The 26,297-nt window shown below is 46.7% G+C and overlaps 1 protein-coding gene across 9 annotated transcripts in view; it reads left to right on the forward strand.

The window, feature by feature from the left end:
- Positions 1 to 24,718, forward strand: part of HP1BP3 (heterochromatin protein 1 binding protein 3) — an 87,528-nt gene extending 62,810 nt beyond the window's left edge. For all 9 annotated transcript variants that reach the window (XM_044995920.1, XM_044995918.1, XM_044995916.1 and 6 more), the window contains 6 exons: positions 1,423 to 1,577; positions 4,044 to 4,134; positions 4,868 to 5,027; positions 19,146 to 19,257; positions 21,528 to 21,650; positions 23,530 to 24,718. In XM_044995920.1, coding sequence (XP_044851855.1) covers positions 1,423 to 1,577; positions 4,044 to 4,134; positions 4,868 to 5,027; positions 19,146 to 19,257; positions 21,528 to 21,650; positions 23,530 to 23,815 — 927 coding nt within the window. In that variant the 3' untranslated portion in view covers positions 23,816 to 24,718. The remainder of the gene's footprint in view (positions 1 to 1,422; positions 1,578 to 4,043; positions 4,135 to 4,867; positions 5,028 to 19,145; positions 19,258 to 21,527; positions 21,651 to 23,529) is intronic.
- Positions 24,719 to 26,297: the final 1,579 nt, after the last annotated feature.

The following is a 26,297-nucleotide window of genomic DNA, read 5'->3' on the forward strand; positions in this document are numbered from 1 at the left end:
CGGTGAGGTGAGTCTCCAAGGTTAAAGCCCTGGTGTCTGAGCTCCCGTACGCAGTGTTCTACAAGGACAAGGTCCAACTGCATCCCCATCCAACATTCCTGCGTGTGATGTTGCAATTCCATGTCAACCAGAATATCTTCCTCCCCATGTTCTGTTCAAAGCCTCACGTGTCCAAAGAGGAGAGGGATCTGCACATCCTAGATGTCAGGTGTGCCCAGGCTTTCTACCTGTAGCGCACCAAGCCCTTCCGGTGTCTTCTCAGAGGATTTTGGCCTGGATCACCACCTGCATCCATATTTGCCACCCATTATGCCCTCAGTTGGAGGTACAGGTGCAGGCATGGACCAATGGACACTGCTACTGAAAAGTTTCCAGTCCCAGGTGCACATTGCACGCCCACACTAAATACCCATAGAGCAGGGGTCAGCAACCGATTGATCGCGATCGACTAGTTGATCCTGGAGACTCTCCCAGTCGATTGCGATCTCCGGTGGTGCATCGGGTCTGCCACTAAGGCAAGCTCCCTTCCTGCCCCAGCCCCACGCCGCTCCCAGAAGTGGCCAGCAGCCCAATATGCCTCCGTTGCCTTTGGGGAAGTGTGAGGGCAGGCGTCTCTGCACGCTGCTCCTGCCTGCAAGCACTTCCCCGCAGCTCCCATTGGGGAACTGTGGCCAATGGGAGCTGTGGAGGGCAGTCCCTGCAGAGAGGGGCAGCATGTGGAGCTACATGCCCCCTCCCGAGGGGCTGCAGGGGTGCGTTGGCCCATTCCGGTAGTGGGGTGGGGCTGGGACCACCCAAGGTAAGTGCCTCCCCCTTCAATGGGCAGGTTCTGAATGGCTCTGCACCGTTAGGACCAGGAGTAGCATAAATACAGCAGGACCAGCATTTGTCTTCCATCACCCAACCTACAGCCTCCCGGAGCCAGCAGCCCGTGCCCCTCATGCACCCCTGCCCCAGCCCTGAGCCCCCTCTCAGAGCCAGCACCCCATACCCCCTTCTGCACCCCAACACTCTTCGCCAGCCCAGAGCCCCCTCCTGCACCCATACTCCCTCCCAGAGCTTGCACCCCTCACGCCTTCCTGCACCCCAGCCCCGGGCTCAGCCTGGAGCTCCCTCCCACACTACGAACCCCTCGGCCCCAGCCCAGAGCCCGTACCCCCTCCTGAACCCCATCCCCTGCCCCAGCCTGCTGAAAGTGAGTGAGGGTGGGGGAGGGATGGAGTGAGCGGGGAAGGGGCGGGGTAGATCCTGGGTTGCCCTTAAATTAAAAAAGTTAATTTAAGGTTGGAGACCACTGCCATAGAGACTACACATCTTGCAGAACTCCAGTTACTATAAGTAACTTTTGTTTCAACAACGAGGCCATCCTACAGCCCTAGTCCCTGTTCTGATTTTAGATATATTTTGAAAAATATATTTCAGAGAAGTACCTCCACATCCACTCCAGAGCAGCAAGTCAAGCTAGAAGACATCCTTCCGTTGGCATTCACCCGCCTTTGTGAACCTAAGGAAGCTTCATACAGCCTGATCAAAAAATATGTGTCTCAGTATTACCCCAAACTGAAGGTGGATGTAAGGTAGGTGCAGGTGGTACATTTTGGTAACGGGTGTCTCTCACTGTTTTTGAAACACTAATTTCCGTTGGTTTTCCCTCTTCTGCTCTTTTAAAGAGACTGTAGATGGCATTTTTAGCTCAACCTTGTAATATCCTCCTAGAAGCAGAGAATAAAATGCTTTTTCCTGTGACTTTTTTTCTTTGTGACCCATATGAAACTCCTGATCACTAAGGTAGCATTGTTCATATTGCACATCCACCAGTAACATAAATGTAATCCCTTTAGTTTTTGGGATATGAATATTTACAGGTATCCTCTTGGCATCTTATTCCACTTCCTTTTTTATGCTTTAAAGGGCACACAGCCTGCCAGCTAGTTCACCCATGTGGGTGGTTTCAAAAAATAAGAAGTTATGTACAGTCTTTTAATTTGTGAACGTAAAGAGCCTTCTGTCCATTGACTGATTGGTGGGTAAGTCACCCACCTTGTCCTGTCAACAAATTTGCTTTACAGTTGAGTCAAACTTTTAAATTGAAACATGAAATTTGATCTTTTCTAGATAAAACTGTAGAACCAGAAGATAATGTCAATTCACCTTTAAATAATGTCCATTACTCCTTGCTCATGTCACTTGCTGATAGTTACTCTCATGCCCTGTGTAAAGTGTCAGAATTGCTAACATAGTTCCTATTTTTAAGAAAGGGAAAAAAAGTGATCCAAGTAACTATAGGCCTGTTAGTTTGACATCTGTAGTATGTAAGGTCTTGGAAAAATTTTTGAAGGAGAAAGTAGTTAAGGACATTGAGGTCAATGGTAATTGGGACAAAAATGCAACATGGTTTTACAAAAGGTAGATCATGCCAAACCAACCTGATCTCCTTCTTTGAGAAGGTAACAGATTTTTTTAGACAAAGGAAATGCAGTGGATCTAATTTACCTCGATTTCAGTAAGGCATTTGATAGGTTCCACATGGGGAATTATTAGTTAAATTAGAAAAGATGGAGATCAATATGAATATTGAAAGGTGGATAAGGAACTGGTTAAAGGGGAGACTACAACGGGTCGTACTGAAAGGTGAACTGTCAGGCTGGAAGGAGGTTACTAGTGGCGTTCCTCAGGGATCAGTTTTGGGACCAATCTTATTTAACCTTTTTATTACTGACCTTGGCACAAAAAGCGGGAATGTGCTAATAAAGTTTGCAGATGACACAAAGCTGGGAGGTATTGCTAACACAGAGAAGGACTGGGATATCATACAGGAAGATCTGGATGACCTTGTAAACTGGAGTAATAGTAATAGGATGAAATTTAATAACGAAAAGTGCAAGGTCATGCATTTAGAGATTCATAACAAGAATTTTAGTTAAAAATTGGGGACACATCAGTTGGAAGTAACAGAGGAGAAAGACCTTGGAGTATTGGTTGATCACAGGATGACCCTGAGCCGCCAATGTGATATGGCCGTTAAAAAAGCTAATGCAGTTTTAGGATGCATCAAGCGAGGTATTTCCAGCAAAGATAAAGAGGTGTTAGTACCGTTATATACGGCACTGGTGAGACCTCATCTGGAATACTGTGTGCAGTTCTGGTCTCCCTTGTTTAAGAAGGATGAATTCAAACTGGAACAGGTTCAGAGATGGGCTACTAGGATGATCCGAGGAATGGAAAACCTGTCTTATGAAAGGAGACTCAAAGAGCTTGGCTTGTTTAGCCTAATCAAAAGAAGGTTATGGGGGGATATGATTGCTCTTTATAAATATATCAGAGGGATTAATATTAGGCAGGGAGAGGAATTATTTAAGCTTAGTACCAATGTGGACACAAGGACAAATGGATATAAACTGGGCACTAGGAAGTTTAGACTTGAAATTAGACGAAGGTTTCTAACCATTAGAGGAGTGAAGTTCCGGAACAGCCTTCCAAGGGGAGTGGTGGGGGCAAAAGACATATCTGGCTTTAAGACTAAGCTTGATAAATTTATGGAGGGGATGGTATGATGGGATAGCCTAATTTTGGCAATTAATTTGGCAATTGATGTTTATCAGCAGGTAAGTATGCCCAGTGGTCTGTGATGGGATGTTAGATGGGTTGGGATCTGAGTTACTAAAGAGAATTCTTTCCTGGGTGCTGTCTTGCCCACATGCTAAGGGTTTACCTGATCGCCATATTTGGGGTCGGGAAGGAATTTTCCTCCAGGGCAGATTGGCAGAGGCCCTGGAGGTTTTTTGCCTTCCTCTGCAGCATGGGGCACAGGTCACTTTCTGGAGGATTCTCTGCAGCTTGAGGTCTTCAAACCACAATTTGAGGACTTCAATAACTCAGACATAGGTTAGGGGTTTGTTATTGAAATGGATGTGTGAGATTCTGTGGCCTGCATTGTGCAGGAGGTCAGACTAGATCATAATGGTCCCTTCTGACCTTAAAGTCTATGAGTCTGAGTCATTTCTCCACCTCCTCTTTAAAGTTATATTGCCCATCTTTTTCAGACCCCAGCTGTTGAAGAATGCCCTGCAGAGAGCAGTAGAGAAGGGCCAGTTAGAGCAGATCACAGGCAAAGGAGCTTCTGGAACATTCCAGGTCAGAGGCCAGAGTTAGTCTTACTTCACCTTCTGTTGTTGTTTATACCATACATAATCCTTCTATTTTCTCCCCCATCAGCAGTTCTCAGATGGTGGAATATTCGGATTCTTAGGTTGGTCTACGTTTTTGGAGCTGGACACCTAGCTATTCTTGCTGAGATTTATAGCCTGTTTGTTGTCAGTAGTGCTCCACATACTGCTTCAGCTCTGACTCACTAGAGTGATGAGCATGGTGGTGGAGTAAGTTTTTGGTTTGGGTTGGTTTTTTTTTAACATAAATACTTTTGCTAGGTGTGTGCATCTGTCCCACCCATGGCAGAGGCATAAGGAAGTCTAAAGCCAATGGCTGTCTGTGGGATGGAGGAAGGTCATGGCATGTTAATTTGCCTGTGGTGTTAGTTTCTTCGGCTCAATATAAATCCTAGGACTGGACATGACCACGAGAGGTCATCTAGTCCAGTTCCCTGCACTCAGAACAGTACTGAGTATATTAAAAAATATATCTACTGTGCATCTTGGAGATGGGACAGTGGCTCCAATAAATAGCATTTCTGGCCAATTGACTAAAAAAAATCTGTCTTCTCCTCATGGGTGGGAAGGAAGTATTCCCTGTGCAGTGTTTTAATGTAAAACGTATCTGTGCTAATGCACCTGGTGCAGAGGAGTCTTATCCTGAGCTGGTTTGGGAGAATTTTGTCTTGATTGCTTTTGTCTTCCTCCTTGGAAAATAGCTGAAGAAATCAGGGGAGAAGCCCCTACTTGGTGGGAGTCTGATGGAAGATGCCATCCTGTCTGCTATTGCTGCCATGAATGAACCGAAGACTTGCTCCACCACAGCTCTGAAGAAGTATGTCCTGGAGAACCACCCAGGGACCAACTCCAACTTCCAGGGTATGACTCCAAATCTACATAGCTGTTAGTTTCACAGAGACTAAGTGAGGAGTCCCAAAAGCCATAGAATTCTCTATACTCCCTGTTAAAAATGTACTGTTTTACTTACCAGAGGCCAGGCAGCTGCTTAGCACTATCCTGTGTGAAAGAAGCACACTACAGAGATTCACAGGATTTTAAAGTCCCATTATGTCCATTGAGTTCCAAGGCTTATAGCAGCCTGGCCCATCTCTGAACCATAATGGATTCTTGGGTCATCTTGCTCTAAAGCCCATTTCTAGAGGAGGAAAATAGTTTATTAAAGCAGTATTGGTCTAGATAGTCCATTCTTATTTGTCTTAAGCCAGTTGAATTGATCTTTTTTGACAGAGTCCTGTGGCACCTTATAGACTAACAGACTTATTGGAGCATAAGCTTTCGTGGGTGAATATCCACTTTGTCAGATGAATGTAGTGGAAATTTCCAGAGGCAAGTATAAATATGCAGGCAAGAATCAGTCTAGATTATACCTGCCTCTGGAAATTTCCACTACATTCATCTGACAAAGTGGGTATTCACCCACGAAAGCTTATGCTCCAATACGTCTGTTAGTCTATAAGGTGCCACAGGACTCTGTCGCTTTTTACAGATCCAGACTAACACAGCTACCCTTCTGATACTTGATCTTTTTTGTTACTTCTGGAAAAATTCTTGGAGACTATAGCTCAACAAAATAAATTCAGTTCCAAATTTACTTCCTACCTGGAGATGTTGCACAATCCTAGCCCTTGAAGCACCCATGCCCCACCTTGAGCAGTTTGCTTGTTTGTGCTTCCCCCACTTCTCCATAGTTTATAATCTTAAGTCAGATAGATAACTGCTTGAGGCAGAGACTGTGTGTTAGTTGTATTTGAAAGAGGCATAGCACATCTTGGTTGCCAGAAACCAAATAAATATCTTTCCATGGGATATTATAATTTATTGTGACTTGTAAACCATTCTATATTAAGAGTAGTGGTGATGCCTTAGGGACTCAAAGGTAGATTTCTTTTCTAACCGTTCACTTGCAGAGGAATTATAGTATGTGGTGTTGATCTGAGCACTTCTGGACAGTGTGATTGTTTCCCCTGTGCTGGCAGTCATATGAAGCAGATGTCAACTCACTGCCAGACCCAGAAGCAAATCTCCAGGCACACTAGCATTTTTGGTTCTTTGTTTCAAAATTTTTGTGATGCTTGGTGTCTTCTTGTAATGCTTACAGGAGACAGGGCCATGGATAGCACAGCCCATCTTATACATCTGCATCAGCATAATCAAATCTTTGATTCAGGGCTCTCTCATCCATAAGGGGGCCTAGCAATGAGGGCAAAAGGGGTTTGACTAAGGCTACAGAGATCACAATGTCAGGTTCTTTTTCAGGTAGTGTCCATGGGTGTTCCACTATAGATATGCTTGCGTCCCTGTGCTGCTGATCAGCGAACAATCCACTGCCTTTTCAGTTCCTTCTTTCCATCTGTGGCGGTCGCTGGAACACTCATATCTCTTGCTCAGCAAGTGATCCCGGTAGTGGTAGTCTTCCTGTAAATAGATTGTAGATAAGTGTAAATACTTAGTTAGCATAAGTATAGTAGTAGTTTAGTTTTCTGGTAAGCACCTGCCCTGTGGGGCTTTCCCACCTGAGCCCCAGGACATGCTTCGGTCCCAGGGCTTCAAATTGTGTGGCGTGCCACAAGCACATTCCAGTTAGTGACCCTCACAAGAGCTCTTTAAAGTGCCTTGGAAGGGGTCATATCCAAGATGAGTGCAGATCTATAGGAACTTCAAACCAAAAAAGAGAGAGACAATCAATTAAAATTCCTACTTATGGAGGCAGCACTCCATCCCACTTCAGAGTGGCAGCCTGATCCAGCACTGAGCGCTTCCTCTACCAGGAGCACGCCAGTGGCCATTCAGCATAGCATGGGCTCCCTGGTGCTGGCCTCCTCCCGACACTGGCATGCTTCTTCAGCACCCAAGAAGTCAGCGACAATTACACAGTACCTTTTGGGAAACAAAGAAGTCTGAACGAGGGCATTCCCCCTGGAGAAACATTATGGAGAGAGTGCGAAATGTGGTGGTCCACTCTCAGTTGGCTGCAATTCAACTGGCTCCGTTGACTCTGGCCTTGGAAAGGGAGGCATTGAATCAAATACTCCCCACGTAGGGTGAGCCAAGGAGGGGACACACCCCTGGCAGCAATATTGATGCAGATGTGTACGAGGCAGTGCAGAACCTCCTAACTCTCCCGGCACCACCTTCCTTCCAGGCCTCAGTTCAGGGGACAAGTCAGGCTCCGCAGGGGCCGGCACCGCAGGGGCAAGCCCGCGATGATGGCAAGGCACTACCCCCCATCCCGCTCGTAGTCAGGAGACTCAGCAGCAAGGCCACGCTCACCACACCGGTGCCACATCTCCATTGCGGCAGGATTATTTGGTGCCATGAGGCGCGGCACTGCCCTGGTTGCCTAGAAGCGGGTCCTCAGTCTCCGAATTGCAGGTGGAATCATATGCCTTGTGAGGGACTGGACCCCAGGCAAATCAGAGACTCCGCATTGATATGGCCTCAGTGGATGATGTGAACCCCTTGACTGCACATGGTCCAGGGCTCCCATGGGGGACATTCATTCTCTGCACTCTCTTGAGACGAGGGCGTCCCCATTGGAAAGAGGATCTGTTCCTGGTGCAGAAATCAAGGACACTCAAGCCACACTGGCAGGAGACCTGCCAGGGCCAGAGGCGGTACAGGCACCGGTGGCAGTCCAGGCCACTTTCTCATCTTCTCCTGACAAGGTATTGATGGGTATGGCCATAGTCCCGATGCAGGATGATACCAGGAGCTCCTGTGTCAGATGGCTCAGAACCTTAACTTCCACGTGGAGGAGATTGCTGAGTCAGCCCTGGCTTTGGTAGACATTTTGACTTCAGGGCCAGCAAGAGTTGCCTTGCCCCTGAACAAGGCCATCCTACAGCCTATAAGGGTGTTGTGGCAGACCCTGGCCTCTGTCCAGCCTACGGCCAAATGGGTGGAGAGGAAGTATTTCATCTCCCATAAGGATTATGAACATCTGTACGCTCATCCTCCACTGGGCTTCTTGGTTGTCGCTGTGGCCAACAAGAAGGAGAGGTAATGGCAGCAGGGTCCATCACGAAGGCTAAAGAGGAGGCCAAAAAGCTGGACTTCCTTGGGGGGAAAATTTACTCCATGGGGGCCTCCAGCTAAGAATTGCAAGTCACCAGGCTCTATTTAGTCACTACGATTTTAATTCCTGGTCGGTGATCCAGAAATTCAAAGAGCTCCTGACATCTGAATAGGGCAGAGTTTATGGCCATGGCAGAAGAGGGCAGGTCCATAGCCCTCCAAGTGGTCCTAGATGCTGCAGATGCAGCAGCCCAGGTGATGGCCACCGGAGTTGTAATGAGGAAAAGTTCCTGGCTTCAGTTGTCAGGCCTCCCCTATGAAGTCCAGCAGACAGTTCAGGACCTCCTGTTCGAAGGGCGATCCTTCCTTATTTTTCAAACAAACAGATGCCTGGCTGCATAGCCTAAAAGAAATCATTGGGCCTCCACAGTCTGAGCCCATCCCGGAAATACTATAAGCTGCAGCCCATGGGCTGTTTTTTACCAGTCCCACCAGAGGCAAGACTTTTAGCAGAGGAGGAATAGGGTTTCAGGAAAAGACGGGCCCCTCATTCCTCTCTGGCCTCAACATCTGTGCCTGCAAAACAACCATTAGGCAATAAGCAAAACTTTTGAGGGTGCACCCGAAGATGATGCACCAGACCAGAACCTGGATCTTACCCCTATGTTTGTGGACTGTTTTGTCCTACTTTTATCAGGCGTGGGGCAACATCACACGGTGCTTTGCACAGTAGTAGTGTGATACACGATGCAGTTTATTTTCTCCCCTCCTTCCAACCCCGTTACCCCATCCCTCTTCAGGGACCCTTCTCACAAAAATCTCCTGGCCCAGGAGGTGCAGTCACCCCTAAGGTTGGGGACAGTGAAGGAGGTTCCCATGGAGCTAAGAGGCAAGGGGTTTACTCCTATTACTTCCTGATCCCAAAGTCCAACAGGGATCTCAGGCCTATCCTAGACCTCAGAAACCTCAACAAGTTCTTAAAGAAATTGAAGTTCCGCATGGTCTCCCTGGCCTCGATTATTCCTTCCCAAGATCTGGGGGACTGGTATGCCGCCCCCAGCCTAAAAGACGTGTACTTCCATATAGCTATCTTCTGAGGGCACAGAAGATACCTTCGGTTTGTGGTAAACCATAACCACTATCAATCAGTTCAGGTTCTACCCTTCGGCCTATCAGCAGCTCCAAGAGTTTTCCCAAAAATGCATGGTGGTGGTGGCAGCCTTCCTCAGGAGGAGAGGGGTGCAGGTCTATCATTATCTGGATGACTGGCGGGTAAGCAGTTGGTCCAAGGTACTAGTGGAACAACATGTGGACTTCATACTGTCTACTTTCAAGAGCCTGGGACTCCTGATCAGCGAACAGAAGTCCACCTTCACGCTGTCCAGAGGATAGAATTCATAGGAGCAGTCCTCGAGGTGAATTGGGCAAGCCCTCACTACCGCAGTGCCACTTAAGGGCCATCTCAGCTCTTGTACAAAGCCTGAAAGCGTGCCCCACCACCACAACAAAGAATTGTCTAAAGCTCCTGGGGAATATGGCCTTTTGCACATATGTGGTGCAGCATGCATGTCTCAGACTCCACCCTGTCCAACTGTGACTGGCATCAGTATACATACCAGGTGGTCACCAGCTAGACAGAGTAGTTACTCTTCCTCTGACTCTTGAAGCCCTTCAGTGGTGGCAGGATAAAGGCATAGTGTATGCCGACGTTTCCTTTCCAAGACCCGCACCTTCAGTAGAACTGGTCACAGATGTCTCGGTTATGGGCTGGGAACCCCAGCTGTGGTCTCTTAGGACACAGGGTTGCTGGACACCAGAGGAGTTACACCAGCAGATCAACAACTGGGAACTGGGGGCAGTGCACCTTGCCTGCCAAATGTTCTGCCTCAAGCTCCGAGGCAGATGTTTGTCAGTCCTCATAGACAACACCAATGCAATGTTCTGTATAAACAACAATGGGGAGCCCGATCCTCTCACCTCTACCATGAAGTGTTGAAACTCTCAGACTATTGCTTAGCCCACTCCATTCACCCAGAGGCTGCTTATCTTCCGGGCTTGCAGAATGGGCTAGCAGACTACCTGAACAGGTCCTTCACCAGTCATCACAAGTGGTCTCTCTAACCTCCATCCTGGAGGCTATTTTCTGGAAGTGGGGATTTCCCCAGGTGGACCTGTTTGCAATCAGAAGCAACAGGAAATGCCCCCAGTTCTGCTCATATCTGGGGCACAGCCTGGGTGTTCTCTCGGATTCCTTCTGTCTGCCATGGGGGTGGGGAGAGCAGACTCCTTTACACCTTTCCTCCCACACCCCTCATCCACAAGATGGTCCTCAGGGTCAAAAGAGGCAAAGCGCACACATGATTCTCATAGGGCCGACATGGCCGCACTGGCATTGGTTCACAACCTTGCTGAACCTCTCGATAGATACCCTAATCGGTCTTCCATTGTGGCCAGATCTTATCTCCCAGGACCACGGCCACCTGCTCCACCCAAATCTGGAATCCCTGTATCTGACGGCTTGGCATCTTTGTGGCTGAGCGAAACAAAACTGGGATGCTTGGGCACTGGTTCAAGCGGTCCTTATGGGTAGTAAACCATTCTGGTTGATTGCTTTCTATCTAGCAGAGTGTAAGAGGTTCTCACTCTGAACACTTCAGAAAGGGAGTCCCTCCCTTGGAGGCCACACTCCCCTTTATCCTGGACTACCTGCTCCACCTGAAGGGGGAAGGTCTTACAGTATCTTCCATCAGAGTCCACTTAGCTGCAGTCTCAGCATTCCCCCCTACCGGTGAACGGCAGTGTTATAAACATACAGCTAAGGGTAGCATAAAACCCCTCCTTTACCTGTAAGCAGTTAAGAAGCTCAAATAACCTAGTTGGCACCTGACCAGAAGGACCAATGGGGAAAGAAGATACTTTCAAATCGGGGTGGAGGGAGGGGGTATTTGTGCTCTTTTTTGTGTTCCCACTTGAGACAGAGAGAGACCAAGCAGGTAATCCTGCTCCTACTGAAATCATACATCTAAAATTCCAGAAATTGTAAGTAACAGCAAGGAAATGCGTTAGATTATCTTTTGTTTTAGCTTGTGAATTTTCCCTATGCTAAGAGGGAGGTTTATTTCTGTTTTATAACTTTAAAGTTAAGCCTACAGGGGAATCCTCTGTGCTTTAAGTCTTTTTATTACTCTGTAAAATTACCTTCTATCCTGATTTTTACAGAGGTGTTTCTTTTGCCCTTTTATTATTTAAAAAAAAAAAATTCTTCTTTTAAGGACCTGATTGGATTTTAGGACACTAAAAACCAAAGGGTCTGGTCTGTGCTCACTTAATAACCAATTTGGTTGGTATTCTTCTCAAGCCTCTCCAGGAAAGGGGATGAAGGGGAGGGGGGGACATTTTGGGGGGGACAGGGCTCCAAGTGGCCCCTCCCTGAATGTCTGTTTAAATCACTTGGTGGTGGCAGCAATACCATCCAAGAACAAGGAAAGGAATTTGTGCCTTGGGGAATTTTTTAACCTAAGCTGGGGAATATAAGCTTAGGGGGTCTTTCATGCGGGTCCCCACATCTGTACCCCAGAGTTCACAGTAGGGAGGGAACCCTGACAGGTGATTGGTATTCTCCAACCCAATTAGCTCTTGGTTCTTAAAGGGCTTGGAGCACCTGTATCCGCATGTGGACCAGTCTCTGCCTTACTGAGTTCTCAACCTGGTACTATCTCCGTTGACTGGGCTGCTGTTCGAGCCATTAGCAACATGTCCCTGTGTTAAACCTGCAGCAGGAGTCTCCCTACAAGATAGGGGAGCAGGCAGATACTGGACACAGTGTTGGTATATAATCCACAAATACTCTTTGTTGTCTACAAAATAAACCATTCACTCCACATTCATAACCCAAGCATACTACACCAGAGTCTGAAGATCAGAACTGAAGTCCCAGTGGCCAGTCAATGTTCAGTCCGATCACAGGATGCAGGGAGCCAGCATTACTCCATCTTAATCTGAACAGGGCTATGGAGCCATGAACGACTCCAAATTGTGAGTGTATCGAACATCCTTTATAAGCCACTCCGTCACATCGTCAGTTGTCTGGGCAATTTCAAAGAGACAGTTCTGGGCAAATTGTCAAAACCCAAGCTGTTTAGAAACAGTCCCAGGCCCAAGTTGTTCCTCTATCCCCAATTCTTGTTTACAAATGCAGCAGGTACATTGCAACAGGTACATTATTATGGCAGTGCCCTCAATGTTATTTCCTTTTCTGGTATTTCTTCATCTTTCTCATAACAAAGTTATTTTTCACAAACAGCCCTTGACCGCTTAAAACCTCAAATTCTTGCTTCGGTTGTCAACACGCAACTCACATCAAGCACACTTCATCCACACTAGGCCTATAACATTACATGGATGTATGGATTATGTATGGAGATATATTCCTGAGATAAACACTTTGTAGAGAATTGCAGGGGTTGGGGGGAAGAGATGTTAAAGAGTGCTGGATTTCGAGTCTTACAGTGTTGGGGGAGTCCTTTATTTGTGGAATTTGTGAGGGGAAAAAAATACGCATGGGGAAGATATCACATGGAGAACTAGTGTTACAGTGAGTGTGTGTGGTGTTATTGTAACAATGTTTAAAACACTGCTTAAGAAGAAAAGTAAAGGGGTGGGGGAGGCACCCCAGTAGACTAAAGTTAAAGCCCCTTCTCTGTTAAAAAAGGAGATTGTTGTATTTGGGACGTGCCCTTGGATGGACGGTGCAGTGGAGCCCGGTGAAACAATTGAGACCTTAGAAAACATGTTTGAGAAATATGTACAGCTGTACAAGCCTAATGCCAGGAAAAAGCAAATGGCCGTAGTATGGTTGTTGTAACAGGCTGTAAAAAGGCAATTGTATGTAAGGGGGAAATCTGTTCAAAGCTACAGATGCTACAAGAGAACTCTAAAACTTGCCAGGAAAATTTGTAGCGGGAAGGAAGACAGGCACGCACAGATAATGCAAACCCAGTTAGACCAAATGGGGAAACACAACAGTGAACTGGAAAAGAAAATGATAGATTGGGAAAAGATTAAGGCAAATAAGGATAAATTAGAAAATCAAGTGGTAGGAATGAAGGCATTAATTCGAGAACTGACTAAGAAAAAGGAAGAAGAGATTGTAAGTGCTTCTCACAGTTGGTGTCAGAAAACCATTGTAGCATTAAAAAGAGAATTGAAAATGAAGGGACTACAAGTGGTGGCTGTGTGCCAAGGAGACAACAGAGATTGGGATTTCAGTGAAAAGAGACGTGGTATGGAGAAGATCTGGGGGGTCAAAAGGAAAAGCCTCGAGAGGGGCTTTATACTAAGCTGAGGGAAGAGATAAGAAACTGGTCAGGAGAGCCTAAGCCAGAAAAGACGGTTGATCTCCTTTCTATCACTATTATCACTGCTACAGTTAGGGATGCAGTGGGGGATATACAGTCAGAACAGACACACATAATTCCTGCGAGTTCATCAGACTTGCAGTTGATGGCAAAGTCATTAGACCCAGTTAATATGAAAAATCTAGCTATATGGCTAGTACAGTGAGCAGAGTTAGGAGGAATGCAGAATTTAAATATGAATTAATTTTATAGGTTGATCAGGGCAGCTACCACTAGAGAGGCAGTAGATTGAGTGAAAAATGCTTTGGACAGGCAGCCAGAAGCACACCAGCTGATACTGCAGTTTATTATGTTGTTAGGGAAAGAGAGAGGTCAAAGACCCATGAAAGTGCTATCCAGTGCAGATTACATGAAGCCTGGGGATTCGCCTAGGGATTACCTGTTAAGTAGAATAACATTGGGGTTATTGGCTGGAGAAATACAACTGGTGACTAACCCCAGGACAGAGGTTGCCAGACACATCATAGCTGATTCTTTAATGTCAGTTTATTTGAATCAGAGGGAATTTTGAAATGATGTGTTTGAGGGATTGGAGAGGAATTTATTAGCAATGTCTACTAATTTGGTGAACCAAGCAGCCCAGGACGAGGGGTTAACTGTTATGGATGCACTGGATAATGTGCCAAGGAATGATGAAAGGTAGAAGGATTGAAACCCAGAGTACCCTTTGTTGAAGCAATAACATATTCAAATGAGAGTGCTTATAGATCAGGATTCCGTGAGAGAGAGAGAGGCTGTGGTTGAGGGTGGAATAATCAGAATGAGCCCCAGAAGGGAGTAGATGTGATTTGAAATATTGCTTGGAGGTATTTGAAATCGAGGGGAGTAAATATGGATCAGTGGAATGGGAGACATACTGATGAATTAATCAAAGAAATGCAAAGGATGGAAGAAGAAATGTCTAAGGAGCAGAAAAGAGTTGCAGCTGTGCAAGTTTAGGATTCAGAGAAACCTACCCTATAGGAGAAGCCCCGATGACAAGTTGCTCCCACAGGAAATGGGTCCCCAGGAGTGGGAGATAACTAGATTAAGATGGGACTCGAACGGGAGGCCTAGAATAACTGTCATTGTGGCAGATAATGGACCCAAAGATGACCTATTGGATAGCGGGGCTGGTGTAAATATTGTAAATAGAAGTTGTGATTTGACTTGATATGTGTCTGAAACCATTATAACAGCATCCTTTATTGGGGAAGAAGTGACAGGAAAGATGGATCATTCAGTAGAAATACCTATACCCAGAGAGAGAATGGAGGATTTTTGTTGTAAAGAACAAATGCTAGAGATAAATCAGGCAGCTGAGCCACTAATATTAGGGACTCCTTTTTTCGAAGAGGAATTGGTTGGTTTTGGATTTAACTAACTCAGTTCTGTGGCGTGTGCCTGGCTCAACAGAAAGCAGCCTGACAGCAGGGTACACTCCAAGATTATATGCTGCAGAAGCAGTGGAAGAGATTACACTGAATCAACTGATATGTGGGTAAAGGAGTTTCCTGATGGATGGACTAAGAAAAAGCAGAATGTGGTAAAATTGTGGGAGAATAAGTGCCACCACAGAGACAGTATAAATATTCTGTGCAAAGCAGAGGCAGGAATTGAAAAAATAGTTGAATCATAAGAACAACAGGGAGTGATTTGAAAAGGGGAATTCTGCATACAGTAGCCCAATTTGGCCTGTACTAAAAGCTTCAGGAGACTGGAGATTGACAGTGGATTTTAGACAAATTAATAAAGCTCCCCCCCCAGCAACATCTCTTCTCCCCCCTCCCCCCCCCCGGCACCAATGGTAGCAGATCTGCCTCAAATGATGGCATGAATACAGGGGGGCCCTACACGGTTTTCTCTTCTAGATTTGGCAAATTGTTTTTTTGCCATCCCACTGCACCCCGATCCTTGGGCCTGCTTTGCATTTACCTTTAAGGGACAATAGTACTTATTCAAAAGAATCCCCCAGGGTCTACATTGATGAATTTATCCAGGCCAGAGGACTCTCATGCATTGAGGGTAATGTTAGAAGGGTTTAAATATTTAAGGAAACACATTTGGAATTTTGCCATTATAACTGGACCTTTGTGGCGTTTATTAAAAAAAGAAAGTAGAAAGGGAGTGGGGACCCGAACAAGAAAAAGCTTTCGGTGATTTAAAACAAGCTCTGGTACAAGCTCCAGGATTGAAATTCCCTGAGATAAACAAGTTGTTGGTGATTACATTTGCAGTGACCCAACAAGGACTTGCAGCAGTGTTGATGCAAGAAATGGACAAGGGGAAGTCAATACTGATTACCTATGAGTCTAGAAGGTTAAGCCCCACGGAGCAGCAGAACTGCTGCTTAGCCAGTCAGATAGCACCCTCATAAATTGATGAGGAGCCAGGTCGCCCTCTGTTTGTGCAGAGGCAATGAGACTACGGAATTGGTGCATCCCCCACGACGTCACACTATCAGCAGCCTGCCTTCCAAGCACACATCTCCAGTTGCAAGTTCCCCTACAACCATGAGTGGGAGCTAGATCCAGTAGTACTTCGTGATCCATTCAGGTGATGGGGGATGCCGACCACAGACCTATTTGTCACTTACCTGAACAAGAAATGTGTACACTACTGCCCCAGAGCAGGGATAGAACAACACACTCTGGGCGATGCTCTCCTCCTTCCCTGGCATGAGGACCTTCTCTGTGCCTTTCCTTCCTTTCCTCTACTGTCAAAAGTCCTGCTGAAATAAAGAGATGGCGTGATCAATCTTGCTCCCACTTGGCCAAGACAGACCTGGCACCCTTACCTGTCACAGTTTGTGATGTGCCTGCCAATCCCTCTCCCATTCCTCCTCTCTCAGAACTGAGTACGTACCCTAGTCTTTGGATTTTCTGGCGCTGGCTCAAGGCATGGCTCCTACTTGGTTCCAACACCAAAAAAGCTCCTGTTCAAAGGAGGTCCAAGAGGTATTACACAGTCCTCAACATGACGTATTTACCTGCAAAAGTGGTCCAGGTTTTGGATTTGGTGTACTTCCCAACAAATTTCCCTGATATCAACTCTTCCACATATCTTAGATTATGCATTAACCCTAAAAAGATCAGGGCTCTCTGAGTCCACCCAGTGGCTGTAGCAGCCTTCCACCAACCAGCAGAGGGATACTCACTGCTGTTGCATCCGATCACTTCCTCAATTTCTTACTCCCATGTGGGACCTAAACCTGGTATTGAAAGGACTGACTAGGCCTCCCTTCATACCCATGGCCACCTGTTTGTTTGCATGTCTCTCAGTGAAGACAGTCTTCCTGATAGCAATTACCTTGGCTAGGAGAATAGGAGAAATAGCAGCTCTGATGGCACATCCATCCTACACTGTATTGTTTTGGGACAAGGTAACGTTCAGACCACATCTGAAATTCACTGCCACGGTAGCCTCCCCATCACCTTCCAACCTTTTACCCCAAGCCTCACCAAAACAACACACTCTAGATGCCAGGAGAAGCCCTAGCCTTCTACCTAGACAGGACAAAAGTTTTCAGGAAGTCCCCCTAGATTTTTTTTTTCTCTCCATTGCAGAAAGATCCAAAGACTCAGCAATATCAGCCCAAAGACTCTCCAAGTGGATCCCGAACTGCATCAGACAATGTTATCAAGTTCACTATATAACCCCTCCAGATACTACTTGTACACACTCCACAAGGTCAATCTTCATCTCTCATTTCCTTCAAGAATGTCTCTATCTCAGAGATCTGTAGGGCGGCAACATGAGCATCAGTCCACACTTTCAAAGAACATTTATGCAATCACTGGGAACTCCACCCCCAATGGCATCTTTGACTCCACAGTACTGTCATTTGTAACTGACCTTACTCCGAAGTCTTAGCCCTCCAATGGGGATACTGCTTGGGAGTCACCTACAGTGGGGTACCCATAGGGACACTACTAGAAAAAATAGTACAGGGATTGGCAACCTTTGGCACGCAGCTCGCCAGGGTAAGCACCCTGCCGGGCCGGGACAGTTTATTTACCTGCCGCATCTGCAGGTTCGGCCAATTGCGGCTCTCACTAGCCACTGTTTGCTTCTCCAGGCCAATGGGGGCGGCGGGAAGTGGCGTGGGCCCAGGGATGTGTTGGCCGCCACTTCCCGCCGCCCCCATTGGCCTGGAATGGCAAGTGGGAGCTGCAGTCGGCCGAACCTGCGGACGCGGCTGGTAAACAAACCGGCCCGGCCTGCCAGAGTACTTACCATGGCGAGCCGCGTGCCAAAGGTTGCCAATCCCTGAAATAGTAGTTACTCACCTTGTGCCGTTACAATGGTTCATTGAGATGTGTCCCCCTATGAGTGCTTCACAACCCACCCTGCTCCCCTCTACTTGGAGTTCTTGTCAGTGACTCTGTGGTAGAAAAGGAGCAGAGGGGGTTAGACCACACACGCTGACTAGCCTCATGGTAGGGCATGAGAGGAGACCAGCGTATGTGCGGGCCTAATGGACACTGCTGCCCAAGTTCTCCAACCTGCAACGCATGGACACAAGCACACCTACAGTGGAGTACCCATAGGGAGACACATCTTGAAGAACCATTGTTACTGCACACAGTGAGTAACTTCGTCTTTTGACCCATGACTCGGCTTGAATCTCTGCTGTGGGAAGAATATCCATGCTAGTCTAATATGTATTTAGCACTGGCATTATTTGGTTTTAGAGCATTGCTGTAGGAAATTTTAACTCTGGTTGATAAGGCGTACATAATCAACCTATCCCCAGTGCCTGAGAACATTTGATCATTGCTTGCAGATGTATGATATCTGTTTACCACTGGTCGTATGTGGAAACATTTCAGCATGCCATCTGTTAACTTACACCCCCTACCACTAGATGGAAATATCTGTAATGATCTCACGCTCTTTCTGGACTATCCAGAGCAGGAGACCCGAGGAGATGTAGAAGCAGACAGGGAGTTATGTTAGGAGTTCTGTGCTCTGCCATGGTTGTCATTTTGTCCCTTGCACTCCTTTCGCTGCCCCGGTTTAAAAATAGCCTTATGAGGCATATTATAAAACTTGGTGGTTTTTCTTTAAATAATTATTTTGGACTCTTGTGCATCTAACATGGACAAAGCTAATAGTTTAATGGAAATGAGCCATTCAGTTAATAAAGCAAGCTCTTTAAGTGCTATTTTTAATTAAAACTATTCAGTGGGAATGGTCTGTAGGCTGATAAAAGGATGGCTTAGTCCCAAATGATTTTGTTACAGTGAAATGTTATCTCTCTAAAAGCCCCACTTCAGCAATATTGTGGAAGCTGGATGGAGTGAATACCTTTCCATTTATTATGCTTACTAAACAGTATATTCCTTTTTATGCCATTTTTCTTTCCCTTCCCCACCTGAAATCTACTTAATTGCCCCGTAAATTCTACATACCGTACATATGTAGTAAACCTCTTCTAAAGCAGCTCTTTATCTGGGTCCTACACAGAAGCTGACTGCATCGAGAAGGGGCCTGTATAGAACAGTAAAGTCAGGGCTTGTGGCTGGATAACGTTACTGACGCACCCTTACTTAACTTCCTGCAGTGCATCTACTGAAGAGAACCCTGCAGAAATGTGAGAAGAATGGCTGGATGGAGCAGATCTCTGGGAAAGGTTTCAGTGGTACCTTCCAGCTGTGCTTCCCTTATTACCCCAGGTAAAGAGCCCTCCGTTGACAGATGGTCATGCAGAGCATTTCACAAACCATTAGCCTAGCCATGTTGTTTAACGTTTTGATGTTCACAGGACCAATTTTTTTTTTACCTTGGAAGATTTGGTTGTTTGTGGGGTTTTTTTTGTTTTTGTTTTTTAATAGGGTTTAACAACCTTGATTATGCCCAACATTGTATAACCCGTATCATTCTAGGTTCTGATGATAACAAATCTGATTAAACATTATGATGGCTTTACCAGCCAGGAGACTCTTAAGGAACATATAAAATATTGGGTCTAGTAGTCTCAGATATTCTGTCCTTTTATCTTCTGTAGTACCCATCATTGTATTATTTAAGTGTTTCCAAGATGAAGCAAATCTGCATGGCCCTCAGTTTCCTTGCTTAACACAAGAAAGATTATAAGGAAAAAATATCCTGGGTCCAACTATCCCACTATCTGTAATACCATAAAGCTAGCCTCCCCTCTTTATGGAGAGGAGAGAACCAGTCTCAGCTCCACCATCTTTAATTTCTTCACATTCCTACCTTTAAGCTGAGCCACTTGGAGCATGAAGAGGGTGACTATCTTGAGAGCCTCTTCTGAGGAGACATGTGGCAGGGTGACCTCTCAAAGACTCTACACTCAAGCATGAATCATCCTATTAATCTTCAAGTCCATCATGGCTTCAGCACAGCTGCCTGGGATCATAGAATCATAGAAGATTAGGGTTAGATGAGATCTCAGGAGGTCATCTAGTCCAAGCCCCTGCTCAAAGCAGGACCACCCCCAACTAAATCATCCTAGCCAGTGCTTTGTCAAGCCAGGCCTTAAAAACCTCTAAGGATGGAGATTTCACTGCCTCCCTATGTAATCCATTCCAGTGATTCACCACCCTCTTAGAGAAATAGTTTCTCCTAATATCCAACCCAGACCACCTCCACTGCAACTTGAAAACATTTATCCTTATTCTGACATCTGCCACCACTGAAAACAGACTAGCTCCATCCTCTTTGGAACCCACCTTCAGGTAGTTGAAGGCTGCTATCAAATCTCCGCTCACTCTTCTCTTCTGCAGACTAAATAAGCCCAGTTTCTTGAGCCTCTCCTCATAAGTCGTGTGCCCCAGCCCCCTAATCATTTTTGTTTCCCTCCACTGGACTCTCTCTTCAATTTGTCCACATCCTTTCTGTACTGGGGGGCCCAAAACTGGCCCCCCACTACAGAATAGTGGCAATACTCCAGATGTGGCCTCACCAGTGCCAAATAGAGGGGAATAATCACTTCCCTCAATCTGCTGGCAATGCTCATACTAATGCAGCCTAAAATGCCATTAGCCTTCTTGGCAACAAGGGCACACTGCTGACTCATATCCAGCTTCTCGTCCACTGTAATCCCCAGGTCCTTTTCTGCAGAACTGCTGCTTAGCTAGTCAGTCCCCAACCTGTAGCAGTGAATGGGATTCTTCTGTCCTAAGTGCGGGACTCTGCACTTGTCCTTGTTGAACCTCGTCAGATTTCTTTTGACCCAATCCTCCAATTTGTCTAGGCCCCTCTGGACCCTATCCCTACCCTCCAGCATATCTACCTCTCCCCCCAGCTTAGTGTCATCCGCAAACTTGCTGAGGGTGTAATTCATCTCATCATCCAAATCATTAATGAAGATGGTGAACAAAACCGGCTCCAGGGGGAGATCGTATCAAAAGCTTTGCTAAAGTCAAGGTAAATCACATCCTCCACTTTCCCCGTATCCACAAAGCCAGTTATCTCATCATAGAAGGCAATCAGGTTGGTCAGGCATGACTTGCCCTTGGTGAATCCTTATTGACTGTTCCTGATTACCTTCCTCTCCTCCAAGTGCTTCAAAATGGATTCCTTAAGGACCTGCTCCATGATCAGTGAGAACCTTGACTTAAACTGCCATCCCCCTGCTATGCCTGCAATGGGAGGGAGCAATGTGTAAGAAAGCTTGAGGCAGGACTGCTTAGGGGAGAGGTGGGGCTGTGGCATGTCCATTAATTTGCAGCCAGCTTGACTTCATCCACCTTGGCCCTTCCCTAGCAGCACCTCATTGATTTCTATAATATTTAGCACCATGCATGGAAATCAGCATCGTGTGTAAATCCAGTGTGTGGAAGCTCAAACTAGCTAGGTTTTACTATAACAAAATGGGCAACTAGCCCTGGCAATGTAGGGTCAATCAGTGGCTCCTTTTCAGCCATCTGATACTGAACTTTTTATCCTTTGACATGAGTTAACAAGATTACTCTTGCAGCCCAGGTGTGCTGTTCCCAGAGAAGCAGCAGGAGGAGGATTCTGAGGAATCTGAGGAGGAGGCAGAAGAGGAATCTGAGGAGGAAGAAGAGTCAGAGGAAGAAGAACCACCTCCAAAGAAAAGGTATAGAGCTGAAAACAAATGGGCTTGTAAGCCTGCATGGCCATCCCTACTGGTCCGTCTCTCAGGGAGGCCATGCCTCCTTGCTGTCACACACCTGTAAAGGTGATCTGAAAAAGGGGAAATTACCTTGCATCTAGTATTCAGGCCCTCAGGCCAGGCAGTAAGGCAGTCTGAGCCCTGGACCTTCAGTTAGGGCAGAGCAGCAAAGCAGTCTAGGGCTCAGTGGATGGTAGACCAACACAGGCCTTCTCGCCTACGGTGGGGAGATTTGGCCCAACCTACTCCACCACATCCCACCCTAGGGCCCTAACAGTGGCAGAGTAGTCTGCCTGCAACACTCTGACCTAGGATCAGGCCAACACTTAACCTGATGGTCATCTAGTTCCCCTGGGCTACTTCCTACATCCTTGGGGTTTGGTACCTCTGTAACGTGGGGATCCTTTGTCTCCTCAGGGAGCTCTGGCCAGTCCTCAGGTAGCAGCCCCAGCAGCTCCTTGGTGTCTCGGTTGGCCAGCAGCCCTGGGAACTCTGGCCAGTCCTCAGGCGGCAGCCCCCACAGCTACTCAGAATCTTGGTCAGCTAGCAGCCCAGGGAGATCTGGCCAATCTTCAGCACAATGGGTTCCTCTCCAGGTTCCAGCAGCAGGCAGGATGCATCTGTCTCCCTTGGCAGCTCCAGCCCAGCTGAGCTGAAGGGCCTACCTTTTGTAATTCCACTTCCTGTCCTGCCCCTCAGCTTCCAGCGGGGCAGGCATAGCTTTCCTGGTTCTACACAACAGGGGGCATGTTGTGGTCCCTCCCTGTCAATCTCTGAGGGAAGCCAAATCTCCTTGCTACAGGACTCCTCCAGTATGACATACTAAAAAGTATGACTGACCTGCAGTTACAGGCTTCATGGGAATCCTGCCTCTTCAGCAGCAGGCTCCAGCAAAACAACATAGTGCAGGGGCGACTCAGACATTGGATCATCCATGAAGGAACTGAGGTCACGATTAACCAGAGTTTGGGGCAATTCATTGGCCTTTGTCATGGCTGTGGTAAAGTTCTTTAGGACTAGGGCTAGCTGCTGAGAATTGATTAGTCAATCTCTGGCAGTGGATAATTATCCACAGATAGCCATTACTGCTGCAGAGAGATCCAGTACTGGAATAGCAGGGGATGATGCAGGCATTTGCAAGGTGGTGTATGGTTTTTTTTGTGATTGGAGGCTTTGGACACCGTTGGGATCAGGACTCTATCATGGTAGGTGCTGTACACACGTTATCAGTGTGCACCTGGACTGGCTCCAATGGTAGTCTTTTACTCAATTTCATAAAAGCTGAGAGGGGCCTTTTCTTATTATTTGTATCATATTTAGTATCCATTTCCTTTTTCCATTTAGTTTCTCCATGTTTCTTCTATGCTTTAGGAAAGGTTGTGGTCTCACTTTTAAAAGCTGGAGACTTTTTAATGATATCAGATAAATACAGGATAAGTTTACTTTGCTCTCTTCTGGCTGGTGTATTTACTGTTCTAAAGCCAAATTAAACTGTTCTTGCTCCAAATGTACATTTACGCTGAGTGGCTATATTAGTAACAAACCCAACACAAAGGAAAGCTCTTGGACGCTTGGGTTGCATGACTCGTACTCCTGAATGACAGGCACTATTCATAGGGTTATATGCTAACAAAGGAGATACAAACTTAGATCACCCTGAGGACTGTTAAGAGCTTTACACTGTGATCTTGCTTAAAAGATTTTCTTGCTCTTGGGGTCTGGCTACTCAAATTGAGGTGGGTCCTCCACATTAAAGATGTAGGCTGAATTCTGCTCCATCTTATATCAATTAACCCTTGTGCGTTGCTGCCTTGGTACTAAATTTTCTTGTCCTTCCTGACAGGATGCAGATGCGATCCCCCCCCAAATCCCGGAGCAGGGCCCCCCCTGTGAAACGAAGAGAGTCCAAACCCAAGCCAAGAAAGGCCCCTGCAGTCCGCCGGGGGAAAGCAAAGCCCCCGCCCAAGGTCAAAACCCCTGCCAAGAAACCCAGACCAGCAGCCCCATCCATCAAGAGGCCCTCTGGTAGCAGCTCTTCCAAGAAACCAGCAGCAAGCGGGAGAAAAGAAGCGAAATCCCCTGCCAAGGGCAAATCCACCATGAGGAAGTCTCTCCGGGCAAAAAAGTAAACTTTTCCAGTGTGTCAGGGAATCCCATGGTCAAATCCACAATCTTGTTTTATAATGTCAACGTGCATTTGTATTTTAGTTCTAATGCTTAAACACTTAATTTTTTTTTCTTGAATGATGGGGAAAAGCTGAAAACTAAGTCAAACCAACCCGAGTTAGATCTAGATGCCCTGTGCCTGCCCTCCCCCTGAAACAAGTCATCTTTAGTTTTTGCAATAATTTTAGGGCTTTTCTAGAACGTGTAATCTGTACACTTTATGGTGAGTGTTTGGGGTTTTTGCTTTTAAAACTTGTTCAAAGAAGATTTTTATATCTTTACAGAGCAGGAACAGGATCATTGGGGAAATGTAACTCTGAAGTGAAAAGGCAAAACTGCAGTAGTTTTCTCCTTAGATTTGCTGCATGGTAACTTAACACAAAGGGTTCCTAATGCTTCTATGGAGAAGCAAAATATATACAATGCTCACACTGAATTCTGAAGGTGCTTCTCTCTGCGTGGCCGTTGTAGTGATTTGCTAAGGAGATCTTTTGTTTGGCCACTTCAGACCGGCAAGTTCCCCTTGAAAATGAGTCGGATCTCAGAGTGAATGCAAAACATTCTGACCCATCTGATGTCAAAGGAGTCCCATAATGGGCAATCTCCTGATTTTCAGTTAGTCGGGTTGTCATGATTTGAGTAAGCGATTCCACACATCCTCCATCTGTTACCTAATACCAAAATATATACAAGTCGTCTTGAATTCAACTTTGAAATGTTTTTTTAAAAGATGAAGAACCTGAGTTTTCACTTCTTGTTTGCGCTTTTTAAAAAACAACAAATGGAGAGTTCTGTAACTCCTAATGTAGAGATGTTGATAAGTGATGAACATGCAATTTGCTAAAATAAAATGAAACTAGATTCCAGCCCTGTCTTGCGTGCTGCTTCCTCTCCAAAGCTTTCTCAGGTTTTTTAGGTGACATCTAGGAGAGTGGGGTAGGGATCAATGTGGAGGCCCATTTTATTTAACATTTTGTTAAAGGGATACCATCAGCTTGAAATCTGGTCCTTGTTAATGAGTTTTAGATACCTTTCCCCCCCCCCCCCCACCCTTCCCAAGTCCCCTACCAAACTCTGTAATTTTACACTCACTCTTTAAAACATTCTTCTCCCCCTCCTTTGTGAAGACCAGTGTGAACTGACGAAATTGGTACAGTCAGTCTCCCCTGTAAAGTCAGTGTTGAGTGAAATGAACTCCCGCAGGAACTAAGGACCATCTCAGACCTCATCACCTTCCACTTCAAATGCATGGTGCATTTTCTTCCATCTGCCTTCGCTAACAAACTCTGAACATACACAGCATGTACATTTGAAAAAACCAAAACTCTTATCAAAACACTGCACACGCAATCCTTCCCTGGAATGAGAATGAGAGAATGAATGAACCTTACATGACAGATAATGATTGATAGGAAGGTGCTTGAGTGTATGATGGTGTTGAGGGTGGTATAAAACCTGAAAACAATACAAAATAAACTGAAAAAAGTGGTATTTTCCTCCATTCCTTTACAAGTAACCAGGGCTGCCGGGGCGGGGGGGGCAAGTGGGGCAATTTGCCCCAGACCCCACGGGGCCCCCATGAGAATCTCTGAGGCTCTGCCTTCCCCCATCCACCAGTGCCTCAGCATGGCGCGCCCTGGACAGAGCTAAAGCGGCATGGCTCCAGCAAGGCCTGAGCTCCTGCTGCTCGAAGACGCATGGTAAGGGGGCGGGGCTGCGAGCTGAAGCCGAACGGTGGGAGCTCAGGTCCCGCCAGAGCTAGGCTGCTTTAGCTCTGTCCAGGGCCACTCCTGGACCCAGCTCGCTAAGGCTCCGGGAGAGAGGAGAGGCAGGGGTAAGCGGCATGGTAAGAGGGCCGGGCGGGGGGGGGGGGGGTTGGATAAGGGGCAGGGACAGGGAGGGGGCAGAGGTTCGGGGGGTCTGTCAGGACTCCATGGGGGGGTGGATAGGGGTTGGGGCATTCAGGGAGCGGGGGGGTCCCGGGGTGGTGGTTGAGAGGGGGTCTCGGGGGGGGGCAGTCAGGGGACAAGGAGCAGGATGAGTTGGGGATTCTGAGGGGTAGGGGCAGCTTTAGCTTTTTTGCTAGACAGCAGGCAGGCTGGCTGCCTTCAGCATCACGCCTGCGAGAGGTACGCCGGTACCGTGGCTTCGGCGTACCCACCGTCGAATTGCTGCCGAATCGGCCGGACTGGTGGACCTCCCGTAGGCAAGCCCCCGAAGGCTGCCGGACTGCCGCCCTCGCGGCACGCGCTTGGTGCGCTGGTGCCTGGCTGGAGCCACCACTGCTGAGGGGGTTGGTGTAGGATATTGCTCTTCTGATGTGTCCCCTCCCCCATGGCTCTCTTGGTGGTTAATCTAAAGTGGCTAATTTTAAATGAAGCTACCCTCCCCTGACATGAATCTCCCTATGGCACTGAAATTAAATGTAGACTATAATTTGGCATT

This window comes from Mauremys mutica, chromosome 21 (genome assembly GCF_020497125.1).
Source record: "Mauremys mutica isolate MM-2020 ecotype Southern chromosome 21, ASM2049712v1, whole genome shotgun sequence".
NCBI classification, from domain to species: Eukaryota; Metazoa; Chordata; order Testudines; family Geoemydidae; genus Mauremys; species Mauremys mutica.